Genomic DNA, 16153 nt, shown 5'->3' with positions numbered 1-16153 from the left:
ATTGCATTATTTCTAGTTCATACTGAAATGCCCATTCAGTAGCTTGTCATGGTACAAAAAGGGGAGGCCAGGACAGTCTTGAAGTTTCATAGAATTAATGTGACCCTGAACTTGAGCTTGAAACCTGACGGAAAATGCTAAATTAAGAGCACTTACTTGGAGAAAAGCTTCCAACTAGGGCGACTTGGGGTAAAGCATATCTTCTCAATAGGAACAGGGCAGTGAGATTAAAGCTAGATTCTAGAACTAGCAAAACTCTTCCAGGAAATGGAAGTAATAAATAAGGTGAGGTTGATGAGGTCACCATAGGTTAGGCTTGGGCAGTCATCTAATGGGGGTGGAGGTGGGTCATTGTCAAACCAAACCATTTATTTTTTCTGTTGATTAATTTTCAAGAAAGTTTCTAGAACAAGAGGCAATGGGAGGCTTGCTCAGTTATTTCCGGCTTTGGGTCCCTGAGTGGAAATGACAGAGAATATCTTTGCTGGAGTAACAAACTTGCCCTGAAAACAGGAGGCAGTGATAAAGTTGGGAGAAACTGTGGAAAGAAAGAGTAGTGAGTCCTGAATCCTCTAGGAGCTCGTTGCTACCCTGGGTAGGTCTCTTATGTCTTATAGCCTCAAATTGCTCATCTGTAAGATGGGGATAATAATTTCAACCTCAGAGTGCTTCAAGTACCAAATAAGATGAATGTGAAAGTATACTGTAAACCATTAAGGACCAAACAAACACAAGCTACAATAATAATAGCTAATAATTACCGATCACTGCCTATGAGCCAGGCAGTGTGCTAACAAGTGTGCTTTCCATGCCCTGTTTCAAGGGCGTGATGGTCAGCTGGATAATGTCCCCCCAAAGATGTTCATGTCCTCATCCCAGGAACTTACGAATCGTACCTTATGTGGCAAAAGGAACTTGGCATGTATGACTAAGAAGCCTGAGATGGGGAGGTTATCCTGGATTATCCAGTCAGGCTCTAAGTGTCATCACACAGGTCCTCTTAAGAGGGAGGCAGGACATCAGAGTGAACAGTAGGAGATGTGACAACAGAAGCAAGAGGTTGGAGTGATACAGGGAAGGGGCCATGAGCCAAGGAATATGGTGGCCTCTACAAGCCACAAAAGACAAGGAAATGAATTCTCCTCTTGAGGCCTCCAGAAGAAGCACAGTCCCGTGAACCCATTTTAGACTTCTGACCCCCAGACTGTATGAGAATAAGTTTATGTTGCTTTAAACCACAGAATGTGTGCTAATCTGTTACAGCAGCCTTAGACAACTAAGGCAGGTGTCATTTCTGGAGTCAGGCTTGTGTGGATTTAAGTCCTGGTACCACCACTTGCTTCATCCATGACATGGAGGTGATAGAAAGGTGCCTGCCTCATCGGGTGGTTATAGAAATGAGATGACAAGTAGGACCCTCAGCCCAGTGCCTGCCTGGCATAAAATAAGCTCGCAGTTCATGTTGGCAATTATTAGTACCATCTCATTTAATCACCAGGAAAGCTCTGTGAGATCAGTGCTGCTATTTGCCCCATGTTACAGAGGAGGAAACTTAGTAAGATTGTGAAAACTTACTCATGGTTGCACAGGCTGTAAGTGGCAGAGGCAGAATCTAAACCAGGTCATTGCCTTTGAGGCTATGCTCACCCACTGTGCTCTTCTGCATCAGGGTTATGACAATGACATCTCCATCAAATGCCAGCTGCTTAAGCTGGGACACAAGAACCAGATAGAAAAGAATGCTCCCTGCATGGGCAAAAGCCACCAAGATTGGAAATCAAATAAATCTGTGTTTATCAGGGAAAAAGAAACTGTAGCTGCCATGGAGATCAGCATCCAAGAGGTTAGCAACCCTCTGACGTCCCTGGGCCGGGCAGCCCCACACAGCAAATCATGAAGGTCTGAATACTGTGTTTAGTCACTTTGGTTCTGGAATAATTGCTATTATCGTAAATGTTTTATAGCCCTCATTACGGCTCACATTTAAATATCAGTGTAGTCATACATTAATAAGTCATCGCTGCCGGACGGCTGCCGGATGCAGTTACAATCCAAGCCCGGCACATAACTGCGCTGTATATTCAGCTAAATTAGGGCTGGCTGTGAACTCAGCCTGATGTTGAGTTGCTGGGTATGTTTGGAAGGAAGCCTCTTTTCTGCAAAGGCTTCTTGCTTTTTGCTTTTGAGAGATAAGGGGGACACTCAGATTTTTGTCTGGTAGTGAGTCAACGACCCTAGCTAGGTATCCCCCAGGTGTGGAGCCTAGAACTCTGGGATGGATGGAAGCGGAAATGAAGGCATTGTTTCTGCCCTGGAGGCATTCCTAATCCGCTGGAGACGGGGTGGGATGGGGAGCATAGCCCTTGCTTCTCGGAAACTCCCTACCAAGGCAGGAGAGCCCGGACCAATGGGAAGGACAGATTCTTCCGCCCTGTCTGATGACATGCTCTGAACACTTCCTGGGTGGATGGAGATAGGATGGATTCTCACACACACACACACACACACACACACACACACATATACACACTTATAGAAAAGATAAGCCGCATGAAACAAAATAGCTATGTAGGTTCAACTTCATAAAATGTCAAGTGTCTGAACTGGTGCATTAGTAAAGTTCCAGAGTGGGCAGAAGCAGGCAGTGTAAATTTGGTTCATTCCTCTTTATCATACTATATGCCTAAAATAATGGCAGACACAGGGAAGGTGCAGAAGAAATATGGAGGGGGGGAGGGAGGAAAAAGTATTAGGTTCTGTGCCTCTGTGTAAATAGATTTCCTCCTGGCCTTTTTGGCCGAAGGCCTTGAGGAATAGCCTGGGGTGAGGGGTATGTGGTCCCTGGAATCCTGCTGTGGACTAGTGTCCCCAGGGGAGAAAGCATCTGTGCAGGGCCCCTTGGGTGGGTGGAGGGGTGTGTATGGGGGCCACTGTGTGCCAGACAAAGCTCTGTTTATATTCCCTTGGGGGTTGGGGTTGTGTGAGGGGAACAGGAATGACCAGGACAGGACTAGATTCTCTCCACCAACGTCAGTTAAATGGTCACCTCAATTACTGAGCACATACTGTCTGCCGAGCCTTTTACCAGCCTGTGAGGTAGGTACCATTGCCTGCCTCCTTCTGCCGATGAAGAAGCTGTGGTTAAGAGATGTTGATCATTGGCCCAAGACCACACAACTAGGGTATATATGACTCAATCTGAACCATGTATGGGCCAGGCCTTGGGACTGTAGGAATGCATAAGATAGAAAATGTTCGAGGGTGTTTTAAGATGAAGATAATGTGTTTACCGAGAGCCAGGGGCAAAAGAAGTCTGTTTAATCAGTGAAGGCTTCCAAAGAAAGGCTCCTTCCTGGGCTGGTGGGACCCCGTGGGAGGGTAAGAGGAGGGGGTGGATGAGAAGAGGGTATCTGATGTGGCCTTGGAGGAGCACAGGAGAGGGAAGAGCACAGAAGCAAGTGGCCATCACGAAGGAGCGTCCCATGGGCTGTATCCAACTCCTGCCCTTTGGGATGCAAAGTGAGGCAGGTGTGGGCCAGAGAGCTGAGAACTAGGTCCAGTCTTGCCGCGAACGGTTGCCTCTGTCTGCATAGTCACTGAAATAACCGACCCAGACAGGCCCTTCTGCTACATAACATTTCCACCTCTGCACATGGTTTCCTTGGCTGCCATGCTTTCCCTGGGCTCCCGTAATAGGTCCTTCTAGAAGGGTAAGCCCAGGGCCATACTTACCTACAGCCTGATTTCATTCTGGTCCATTTATGGGGCTCACATCCCTCTCTTCCCTTTTCCCTGTACAAAGATACCAGTCAGTGTCAATGCTGCACTGGAGGAGTCCCCATCCATGGTCATGGGGAGGCACAAGCAAGTAGAGACTTAATCCCTGTCCTTACAGAGCTCACAGACTCACTTCAGACAAGATGTGCTTAAAGAGCCAGAAGATGGCTGGAAAATACTCATAAAATAACCTATCCACAATAGCATCCTGTATGAGGCAGTATGTATAATGGGCAGAGCAAGGAGTTTGGAGCAAGCTAGTGCTGGGTTCACATCCCATGTCCACAGCTTAATAGCTGTGAGTCCTTGGAAAAGTAGTTTTACTTCTCTGAAGCTCAGCTTCCTCATCTATAACACAAGGATAAAGCCTCCCCTGTAAGGTTGTGTGCAACTAAGCAAGATGTTTTGTATCTGTTTCCTTCTCTCTAAAATGAGAACAAGAATATGTAACTGGCCTTGTAGTTGTGGGAATCAGCGACGTTGTAATGAAGCACTCAGGACACAGTAGGATTTCAGGAAGCAACCTTATTCCTCCAGGTAGGTAAGTAAGTATTGAGAGGGCAGCAGAGGAAAGGAGGGATCCGCCTGTAAAAGGAATCAGGGATTCTCTTATCATCTGGAGACCCGTCCACTTGTCTCCGGCTGCTGCACCAACTGACCCATGGCTGTTGATTGATGGTCCCTCTTGCAGTCACATCCATCCCTTCCCCACCTTCCATAAGCATCCTGGTACCCGCCACGATGCTGCCCTGTTGACCTGTTTCTCCTCTCTCTCCGCAGCACTCTCAATAACAACAACATTAGCCGCATCCTGGTCACCAGCTTCAACCACATGCCGAAGATTCGAACCTTGTGAGTAAAGGTCCCCTGCTTCCTCCCCCACCTGCTCCCCACCTTATGCAGCTTCAGAGCAGCATTCTCAGCTGCTTGTAAAGCCTCACCCTCGGTTCCTACATCCAAACGCCTCCTCCCTGTGCTACTGACTAAGGGGTGTTGGTGAGCGAGGGCAGATGTGGGGAAGGGTCACGGAGCCATCCATGGTTCTGAACCACCATCCTGCTTCAGGCCAACTCAATTCTCTTCACCCCAGGAATCTTCCTGGACTGGGGAAATCTTCTTTGTGTTTTCCACCTGGATGGAAAAGTTTATTGGTGTTACATCGTCACCGAACTTTTAGAACAGGGATGTGATGATTCATCATTTGTTTAGTTCATGTCCTGTACCACCGGCAGTTCTATCCTACTGCCAAAGGCTACAGTTGTTTCCCACTCTGGGAACGGTGGAGGAGGGGGAGTCTTAGCTGCTCCTTCACCCCATCCTCCCACCCACCACACACCACACACCACACACCACACTTTCCTGCTCCCTGGATGATATTCTGGTATCAGAATGCAGTAACTCCATTCTTTATCTTTAATATGTTGGGTGGGCTCAAGCCTTCCAGAATGTGTACTCAGGAAGCAAATCTCCCCACGGCGCCCCATACCGAGAGCAGGTCTAGTGCCTTTGTTACCTGGGAAGTTCTCCTCTCTCAGCCAGAAATCCTTTTTCAGTTCCTCTGCAAATGTACTCTGCTGGCCTTTCCAATGAGGTTCATACTTGATGTTTTTCTTGTGTTGGTGGAGCCTCAGTGGAGTTTGTATCACAGCAGTAGGGGAGAGTCAGCCCCCAAGAGTAAAGTGCCTGGCACATAGTAGACAATAAATGGTATTTATAGTTATATTATTATTATCATCATCATACTATTTATCCAGAAATCTGGATTAAAAATACCAAGCAACCAGCTTATCTATGGCCCCTGAGCAACACTGCATCCAAGCAGATGTGAAAATCCTTAGAACAGTGGTTCCCAAAGTGGGGGTCCCTAGACCAGTAGTGTCAGCATCACCTGGAACTTGTTGAAAAGCAAAATTGCAGGTCCCACCTCAGACCCATGGAATCAGAATCTCTGGGGTAGGCCCAGCCATCTGTTTTTAACAAGCCCTCCGGGAGATCTCAATACTCATAAGGTTTGAGACCCCTGCATTAGTGAGAAAGTGACCTTATCTCAGGTAAGAATGAAGCAAAGATCAATGAAGCAATTGATGAGGAGATGATACAGAGAACCCTCAGAAGGACACAGAGTTGGGAGTCAGACAGACCTGAGGTTAAATACGAGCTCCGCCCCTTACTCTGGGCAAGTTGCTTCATCTCTCTGTTCTTCATAGATAGTGAATTCATAAGCGCTTGCCTCAAAGTTATGGTGGGAATGACATGTACTAACATGTAAAGTGCCTGGTCATGGTGTCCACGCAACAATACTAGTTATTATATAGAAGGAGGATCCAAGCTCAGCTTCCATCATTGTGCCCATTTCTCCCTCTGATCCCTCATGGGGTAGCAGAATTCAGCCAAGAACATCTGTCTTCTTCCTTCCCTTTTAAAAGAGGATGGTGGGACTTCCCAGGCAGTCCAGTGGTTAAAACTCCACGCTCCCAATGCAGGGGGCACGGGTTCGATCCCAGGTCGGGGAACTAAGATCCCACATCCTACATGCTGCATGGTGCGGCCTAGATAGATAGATAGATAGATAGATAGATAGATAGATAGATTGATTGATTGATTAAAGGGAATGGTGCAGGAGAAATCACTGGGTCCTCGGGGTGCTGGGCCCGCATCTCCCCAGGCGAGTGGGTTGAATAGAAGAAATACGGCTCTCACCTGCGCAACCAGCAGTCCAGCTCCTGTGGGCTGCTGCTTTGTGATTTCTACCTCCCCTCCTGTTATTTTCAGTTGAAAAGCATCAATAAGAGAGCAGGGAGGGGTCCACGGGGGGCAGGGAAGATGGTGAGGTCTGGATCTTTGTCGGGGTGTTGTAAGGGTGGGGGAAGAGGGCAGGAGAGTTTTTTCTCCTTGTTTCTGCTGTCATACTTCCCTGTGGTCCTGAACACTCATCTGATGAGTTCAGATCAATCCATCAATCTCGTCTGTTCTCTTTGCTCCCTGCCTGCTGCCATTTTCTCTTTAGTTTAATTTCAGAGATGGCTCTGTAGAGAACTCCCCAGAGACTTGAGCTGACTAATCCCCCTTCACTGTAATTAAAGTGTGGTGGTGAGGGGGGAGCGCTGGTGGTGGAGAAAGGGGGAAGAGGAGAGAGGAAGGAAGTCGTAAATGGGATTTCTAAAGGAAAGCTTTTATATTGAATTCAGGAAGCCACATTTTATAGAAAATGAACGCTGACCCTCTCTAAAAGGATTTGCTGGAAATTTAATTTAGCATCTGTGGCTAAAAGGCACCTTTTACAAATTGGCATTTGTATTCATTCACCTTATCGTCTGTAAAACTGGTTTCGCCAACATGAAATATGGTGTTTCTGTCCGCAAAAGACCACAGAGCAACTGACAGGAACCACCTAGCCGCCTTGATGCTTTGGTGGCTAAGAAATGATAGCTTTGTACAGGCAGGGCCTTGGGTTGGGAAGAGCCTGAAGTCTGGAGCTAGTCTCCTCACAGTAAGAAAAATAAGAGCAAACATTTCCTTGGTAGTTTACGGTGTCCCAGGCCCTGTGCTTAGCATTTTTCATGAATCATTTCAATCCTCACAATGGCCCAGGCAAGGAGACACCATTAATATCCCCATTTTATAGATGATAACACTGAGGCCCAGGATTAGATTGCTGCCCAAGGTCAAAGTTGAAAAGCACAGAGCCTATGTCAGATTCTGGCACTATGACATCAGAACCTGAGCTTGTCCCATTCAGTAGGAACAAAAGCAGAAGAGCATCAGGTGAGCTGAGGAAGGGGAGACTGGAGCTTCCACATGGCTGAAAGGCCACTGGAGGCCACCCTCCCTGTGTCACTGCCATCGCAAAAGTTATTGAAAGTAATTAAGATAATGTCTCTTCTCACTCAAGAAAATTAGAAATACTCCTGGCAGTGTCTGGGCTCAAGTTATGAGATCATCAAGATTCTTTTTCTTTTAACATTCGTATTTGGGATAATATTGCTCAATTTGATCTACGGGACATGATGTAAAAGGCAGCTTGAAAGACTCTGCCCAGCTCGACTCTCCAGCCCGTCTGCTGGGTAAAATTCCAAGAGGGGGAGATCTGAGCCTGTCCACTGTCCTGGGCTCTTGACAAGAGCATTCACATGGCTTCAGAAGCAGTTTGGGTCACCTCTTTTCCATGGTCCTACTTACGAGAGGAGAAGTTACTACAGAAATGGACAAAGGGATAAGGGCCATCTGTAGCAAGCTTCAAAAAGGAGGTAGCTTGGGGCTGGCCAGTGAGGATTAAGGAACAACCAACCTAATATAATCTTCCAAAAGGGAAACCGCTGACATTTTGATTATCCCAGAAATTAATCAGCTCAGTAAGGATCTGACTTACCTAAACCTCATTTTTGTTGTTCCATTGATCTCTTACCTCTGATTGGAACTGATGGGAATTTGTTTGCATTGATCCGCCTTGTTTCCTTAGCTTCCATACCTCAGTGCCAAAGAGGGCAACTGCCTTTCCTAATAAAAGCCAAACTCATTAAAAGGCACACAAAAAACTCTGGCACCTCAGCCTGTGTGTGCCACTGCAGCCTACCTCTGCTCTGCCTTGTCACTAAGAACTGACCCACTGTCACTTTTTTCCTAGACAGCCTTTATACCTGGTGGTGTATTCCTGGCTGCGCAATCATCTCTCTCTCCCTCCCTCTCCCTCTCTCTCTCTCTCTGTCTCTCAACAGCTCACTGATGGGTCAGGAGACAGATCATTTTCCCTCATGCTGCAATTTCCCAAAAAGTCCCAATGCAGAAAAGGAATTCCCTCCTCCCCTTCATACTCTTTGGGAAAGAGTAACCAGCTCCAAGTCCAACAGCAGGCCCCCCTCCGTCCTTGGCACAAAGTGGTCATCTTTGTTGAATACATAGAGGTCTTGCCTTCCTTCTTAGAACAGAGGTCCTTCCCTCCAGGTTAGGATTTTGCCTCCCCTCCCCCTTCCCACCTGTCGTACCTCTTCCTGGAGTGCCAGACTAAGAGAGAGCCAGGCTTGTTTCCACAGCATCGGGGCCTGAGCTTTGACGCTCAGAGGCGAGCATTGCTTGGGGCCCATTACAGGCACAGTATCTTGGTCCTGGGGGTCTATGCAGTTGTCTTTGACTTTTAAGAATTGGCTCTGAAATACAAAAAGAAAATTATAACATCAAAATTAATCATGTTTCAACAAAATCGTAAAAAATCTTTTCAAATATTTTTCAGCAGAAAAAAATGACATTCTAGGTGGGATATGGGTTCGTTTAGTCAGTCTGATATTATGGGCTCTGGGATCCCCACCCTGAATCTGCCAAGATCCCTGGTGGCCCTGGCCTGCCCGAGGTTTGCACCCGTGCAGGGCCAGGGAGACTCTGCTGGCAGGCAGCGCAGATGGGCTACACTTGGCCAATGTTTAGCAATGTTGACCTTACACTAAGTGGAGTGTGGTCAAGAGCCCTTCAGCTCTCTCCATTTCAGACATGGATGTAGCCTGAGCCACTGCTTCGGTCTGCCACTCAGTATTAACTGGCATGACACAGAGTACTTGAAAGTCCCAAGATATTGCTGGCTGGTGCAGGTGCAGGATGGGGCAGTTGAAATTTGCATCAGAAAGCCAAGTATATGATAAGCTGTCGTGACTAAAACTCACCTACCGCCACTGCTAATGATCTAAGTTTGTAGGGACTGTGGAAGTTGGAAACCCCTGATGCAGAAACCTTGGGGAAGAACCTTTAGGAGCCCCTGGGTATCCTTAGGTTGCCCTCCAGACAGTGGAAAGGAAATTCAACTTAACCAGATGAGGCTCCCCTCAGATGTGGAACCTGAAGATCCCTCTCAGGAATCTTATTCACTCCAGGGTGAGAAGCTGATCTGGAACCACAGCTACTAGAGGGAGAAAGCCCAAGAGTCCTGAAGATGGATAAAAAGCCTTTTCAGAGGCACCGAACCAGTCAGAATAGCAAATACACCAGGTGGACTTGAACTTGGAAAGGCTAGGAAGGGCACTCTGGAGAAAGTGCTGTGGATTACAAGAGTCTGTAAACACCTTATTTAAATAGGAGGATGAAGAGAAGGTGCACCCTTCAGAAAGTACCCTTCTCTCTGTGCCCTGCTTACCCTGGCTAGAGCACACAGCGGTATTGGTTTTAGGCTCACCAGCATGACACACAGGGGGTCCATTAAAGGGACACTTAGAGAGAAAACGAAGGAAGGAGAGAAAAGACAACAGCAGACCTTGGCCACAGTTCACCACAGACTGGAGCGTGGAGATTAAGAAGCTGTTGTAAAGCATCTGTAACCAGGGCTAGCTAAAGTACGGAAAGCTACACCTGAGTCACCCTTTTGGAAGTTTGACCTGAATCAGGATCATTGCTGTAATAATGTCACCCTCCCTCTTCTATGTGTTGAGCCTTTCCTGAGTGGGAGAGAAAAGGGTGGAATTACTTTTAAAAAATGGGAATTGCTCAGAACCCTGGAGGCCTCCATTGAATGTGGCCGGCACGAGAAGATGACTGTCATTTGTGGCTTGGCAATAAGAGGGTTGAGGCTCCTGTGGGGATTCCGCGGTGCAGAGGGCAATGCTCCCCTGGGCTCCCGAGGATTGTCACACTGGGCAAAGGGCACGGAGGTTCAGCCCACTCTATTCAGACAATGGCACCCTCCCCACTTCCTGCTGTGACAGCATCTTCCCTCTGTCCCTCCCTCTCCCAGGCGCCTCCACTCCAACCACCTGTACTGCGACTGCCACCTGGCCTGGCTCTCGGATTGGCTGCGACAGCGGCGGACCATTGGCCAGTTCACTCTCTGCATGGCTCCTGTGCACCTGAGGGGCTTCAACGTGGCGGACGTGCAGAAGAAGGAGTACGTGTGCCCAGGTGAGGTGACCCCACCACTCCCCTCCCCTCCTGTCCTGTGACTCGCCCACCTGTGAGCTCTCCTTAACATCACCTTGGCCTTGAATGCACACCCCAGCCAAGAGCTTGGTGTGGAGCCTCGCAGGTTGCCCCAGCATTCGCCAGTCCCTTAAAGAACTCTAAGGTGCCTCCAGGGGTTCCAGAAAAGAAGCTCTTGCCACCTGATAAAGGAAAATGCTCAAGGAACTCATGAATCACTTCCTTTTAAGCCTCAGAGTCCATTAGGTACTTGAGCATTGGCCAAACCCGTTCCTATCGCCCATTTGCTCCTAGAAATTGAGAGTCAGGCTAATAGAGGCTATGGGGTCAGCCTGCTTGGCTGGAAATCTTAGCTCTGTCCCTTAATGGTGTGTGCCTTTGGTAAGTTACTGCATGTCTGCAAAACAGAAAAAATCGTACTCCGTAACTCCAGGGATGGGTGGGAAGATTAAATGAAATAATGCATATAAAGCACTTAGCATAATACACAGCACTTGGTGAGAGCTAATGAGTGGAGCTTAATTATTATAGTTTAGTGGGCCCACAAAATGCTGAGCAAACACGAGAGTTTGATCTGTGGGTAATCGAACTGTAATAGAAGCACAGGTGCCCATGTAGTACAGAAAACAGAGCTGTGCTTGGACATGACTGAAGGCAGCTCATCTCTCCAGGACGGGAGGTGGCTGAGTGGCCTGAGAAAAGCTTCCCAGAGGATGTCGCCTTTGCCTTGCGTCCTAAATGTTGTTTGCTTGTTTCTTTTTACTTTTTATTGACATTGCCCAATCCCATCCATTCTTCTCTCTTCTGGTGGCAAGGAAGTAAGCTAATCTCTTGATTTCCTCAACAAAAAAAAAAGTATTCAGTTGAGGAGTTCCCCAAAGATGCATTCCTGAGATCCAGGAACTCAGTCCTGGAATTGGGACCCAGTGGCTTCTAAAGGCTGATCTTGGGGCTCTGGTGTGTAGGAAGGGAAAAGGTCAATGAGGAGCTTAGCGTGGGTGGGGACTGCACTTTTCACCTTTTTTTAATTGCTGCTCACTTTCAGTATGGAAGGTTTATTGAGCCCACTATGCGCTATGGGACCCCCATGTGGCCAGGAGTGCAGACTGGCCCTCTTCTGCTCTTAGGCTGCATTTGCCATATATAGGAATTTTCCTTGAATTCAACTTTATCTCCCTGATCTGCTGCTTTCTCCTGTCATGTTACAACTTTATCAAGTCATTTAATACCCAAAAATATTTTAACATGTTTCAGAGCAGTACCTCAACAATTTCCTATAGACGCCCACTTAGAAATCACTTTCCATCAAACACATAATAAAACCGTTTATCACACAGACACCCAACTCAAATATAGTGACTGTAATTACAGTAATTATTAGGCAAAGGGTACAATATCGGCATAAGTACCAGTGAAAGAAATAATTATAGAGTGCAGGAGTCATCCAAAAGCTATTGAGAAAAACTAATTAGGGAGAAGGTTAAAACACATTATTATGGGTGGGTACCAAGTTTAAAGCTGCGCACCAACACGAAGGTGCTTCGTCATGAAAGCACCTTCCCATCAAGGGAGTGCCGAGACATTGCTTACCCAGCAGCAGTCAGGACCCAAAACCCAGGGCCGGAAGGCTGATCCTCCTGGGTCCTGGAAACGTTACTGCCCCAGGTCTCCCTCCTCTGAAAAAGCTGGATCTCACAGGTGGGTTAATAGTTACATAGGTGACTATGACCTTTATCATATCCCCTGTTTATAGCAATCAAGCCCATTGCTTGTGATGGGCTGTAACTTCTTCATACGAAGCCAGGTGTCTTTTAAGGACACGAGAATTTAATCCACAGACTGCAGACATGAATATGCTATTAATCTCCACCCTCTCACTAGTAGTATGAATTTAGGGGAGTGACATATTAGGGCCCCTATGCGTGGGGGATTTTTTAGATGCTTTTCCCAGGCTCTCAAGGCTTCAAAATAGGATGCTGTGCAGGGTAACTTTCTGAAAAGTAAGTCAGATACAATGGCGGGGGGAACTGGTGAATTGAACATCTGTAACGAATGAACAACCGCCCTCATTAGTGGGGTTCAGGAGGAGCACCCCCTGCCAAAAGTACTACGTCTTCCATGATTTGTTCAAGGTAGGTGGTGAGACTGTGATAAAAGGATGCCAGAGGAAGCAGCGTGGGGCAAGACTCAGCCTGTGCCCGCACAGGAGGTCAAAGAAACGGGCTATTTTCATGTACCGACCAACCCTGCTACCATGAGATGCAGCCCACCTCTGAGGGTGCAGGCCCTGCCCCACGGCAGAGCCCAGCGAGGCAACCGAATGAGGCGGTTTGGGACAGACCTGATGGCCATTGTTGAAAGCTGCAAAACCACCAGGGTCCCTCCTCATCCAAGCTATTCCTCCCATAAACCGCAGGAGGAGGACTTCAGTCAAGAAAGGAGGAGCATGAAAATCTCTTAAAAAATAGAAGTCGTCTGCTCAGGAGAAAAAAAGGGCATGGGGCAGCACTTAAACCATCCCTATGTGTATTCATCACCAGTGGCCCCTGTTGAGGCAGCCTTAGAAAAACCTCCCTGCGCCCCTACACGGTATCGAAAAATTCACCCAACGCATGACTCCAGAGACAGGAAAGAGCTTTATCTCTCTCAGCCTGTGAGGGCCCTGCCTGCCCAAGTTCCTGATATCTCCCTTTGAATTAAATCCGGCTGTCCGGAGCCCAGCCTCTTCTCCCCAGAAGTCCAGGCTACTGGTTCCTTATCACCGCAGCTAACCCAGAAATTTGCTAGTAGCGCACTCTGGCAAAATTCATCCCCTCTGTCAACGGTCCCCTTCAATCAAAGGCATTTATTTTCCTCCCCTGGGGAGAGAGCTGGGCATTTTTCACAAGGGTGGGAGACTCTTATTTTATTTATTATTAACAGTTTTCTATGATATACAACAGGACTGCTTGGTTTCCTTTAGCTCTTGCTGAAGGGATTTCTCTGTTAATTTTCCTTGTTTTAAGAGGAAGTTAGGGCCCTAGGACTAGAAGAGTCCCTCAGTGGACGTTATGAGTTCATAGAGCAGATTGGAGAAAAGGTTCTGCTTTGGCCATGATTAGGCTCACGTGAGTTGCAAGTTGAATTTTTTTTCCATCCTTAGCTAAAGGGCTTATTTTGGAGTTTAAACTCTAGGATTTGTCTTCCACGTGTCAATTTTCTTATCCCTTAATCTGAGAATGTTTCTACCAGTTACAATTTGTAATTCAAGGGTAGTAGCTAAATATTTGACCTCTTGAGTCAGTTATCTCTTTCCTCTGAATATCTTTGAACCCATTGGTTTGTCCACCCGTTTCACATTTATCCGTCCTTTGCCTTTGAATGTGAGATATATTTTCATGAAGATTAATCTTGTCTTCTAGTAATAAGGTGCCATGTCTTACATTTTTTTCCGGTGCCCCAATACCTAGAATAGTGCTGGATCCTAATAGCCTCTCAACAAACTCTTCCTCAGTTATTATTAAAAATGAAACAGGTGTATCTCCTTGGAAACAAGAAACTTTCCCCTTCTACTTCTTTTTTTTTTTTTTTAATTTGAGACTAGTTACTAGGTATAAAGATAATTAAGGTGAGCCATGACTAGCCACCCATTTCCTTAGGAGGTTTTAATTAAAACACCATAATTGGACATTGCAGGAATGAGATTATTAGGTTTATTTAGCCATTCTCCAAATTATCATGCCTCCGGTATTTAAATCATGTTCATTTATATTCTCATCATAATTGCTCAAGTCCCATTGTCATTGCAGTCTGTTGTTGGCTTTTGAAAGACCAGAGGCCAACAGGGATGCTTAATTTGAATACTGGAATTAATTTATTTCCACGCGCTCACGAGGCCAGTAGATTTTCCAACTCTCCGCACTCTACTGGGCGAAGTTCTCTTTAAAGACAGAAAGAAAGAAACAACGGCTCTAACGCAAGAGTGTCCAGCCATCTCCAGGGTAGCTGACACAATACATGTCTCACCCCTGAGCCTCCTTTCCTGCCTCCCGAGATTCCAAGGCTTTGACGGTTTTCCACTTCATGGCAATAGAGAGGCAAGGTGGGTGTCTTTTTGGCAGAGGAGATGGTAGAAGAGCCCTTCTATTATGGGAATAATAATAATGGATCTACGACAGGGGTTTTATGAGGGTCAAGTGAGGTGATATATACAAAGCACTCAATGCAGTGCATAGGAAACATCCTATAAACGTTAGCTACTATTATGAGAATGATGGTCATTATTAGATTGGCCACGACTGTGTCCACGGGCAGGTACGCTCCTCTCTCAGGGCTTCTGTTTCCCCACCATCTCCATGGCCCTCTCTGGGTCTGGAGTTCGGTGACCTCTGCCCCACTCATCTGGGAAGACAAGTTAGGGCCTTTGGCTTTCAGGGTGATGATCATTCCCATTTGCCAATGAGCGGAAGAACAAAGACGGGGTCAGAGCTGGGCAGGAGTCATATCCCTGGTCACCGCTCCATCTTTCTTCTTTCTCAGAACCGGAGGGAGAATTGTGCAGTCAGCAGAGGGAGGATAATTTGTACAATGTCCATGCCGGTGACCACAGGCACTTGCCCTGTGAGAGGTCTAGCTGGGAACGCATTCCTGCCCTCTCGCTCGTTGACAACCCCCTGGGCTGGGAAGCAGCTCCCTTGATGACCAGTAAGAGCAGGAAGGGCCAGCACCTCCGTTCCCCCCGAGCTCTGCTCTGCCCTCCCTCCAGACATCAGGCCACAGTCCAGGGAGTCTTAGGAGACATCTGAAGGGAGGCCGGGCATCTCAGCTTCCTCCTTGTTTGGCACAGAGGTGGCTTTGGCTCCAGATTGAAATTCCAGAGCTGCAGTGATTAAGGAAAGGTGAGATGGGCCCCCAGAAGAGAGACAGGTACTCGGCCCACATCCCCATCTCCCTACTCTGATCAGGACATCCTTCCACCCCAGGGCAGTAGCATTTTAGCACTGGGATGGAAGAGTTCCGAGAGCAGAGAACCTGGGCACTTATTTTAAAATGAACAAAGGAAGAACAAGTCCACATGCACTCCTAGGTTTATAAGAGAACGTCTTAGAAAGTACACGACAGGGGGTCTGCCTGCTAGTTCATCAATACGCTCTGATTTAAGGCCCTTGCTGTGCCAGGGAGAAGAGGCAGTGGTACCAGTCAGCAGGCTCCCTCGAGGACCATGAGGATTCATAGGCCCCCTGAGAACGCATCGTACAACAGGGACACACACGTGCATGCAGTCAGGCACACACCTAGAGAGACCCTTTCCATCAAGGAGATGCAGAGACTCCTTCTACCCCAATATAAAAACTCTGCTCCCATTCCTCTCTGCTTCCTAGCTTGTAGTCATAGAGTTTGCTGGGTAGAAAGGTAGGTGTTTCCTCGCTTTGTCCCCCTTGGAAATCTACTATCTCCTGCATCACTCTCTTTAGCCTCAACGTGTGTGCACAGGAAAGGCTGG

The 16153-nt window shown here is 47.3% G+C and overlaps 1 protein-coding gene across 4 annotated transcripts in view; it reads left to right on the top strand.

Annotated features, from left to right (window-relative positions):
• Window positions 1-16153, top strand: part of SLIT3 (slit guidance ligand 3) — a 617656-nt gene that overhangs the window by 464033 nt on the left and 137470 nt on the right. For all 4 annotated transcript variants that reach the window (XM_061189924.1, XM_061189921.1, XM_061189922.1 and 1 more), the window contains exons 7-8: window positions 4558-4629; window positions 10490-10653. In XM_061189924.1, the coding sequence (XP_061045907.1) occupies window positions 4558-4629; window positions 10490-10653 (236 nt within the window). The remainder of the gene's footprint in view (window positions 1-4557; window positions 4630-10489; window positions 10654-16153) is intronic.

Source organism: Eubalaena glacialis, chromosome 4, assembly GCF_028564815.1.
Source record: "Eubalaena glacialis isolate mEubGla1 chromosome 4, mEubGla1.1.hap2.+ XY, whole genome shotgun sequence".
NCBI classification, from domain to species: domain Eukaryota; kingdom Metazoa; phylum Chordata; class Mammalia; order Artiodactyla; family Balaenidae; genus Eubalaena; species Eubalaena glacialis.
Note: the sequence above shows the minus strand (reverse complement) of the source record. Positions and strands in the feature narration are given on the sequence as shown.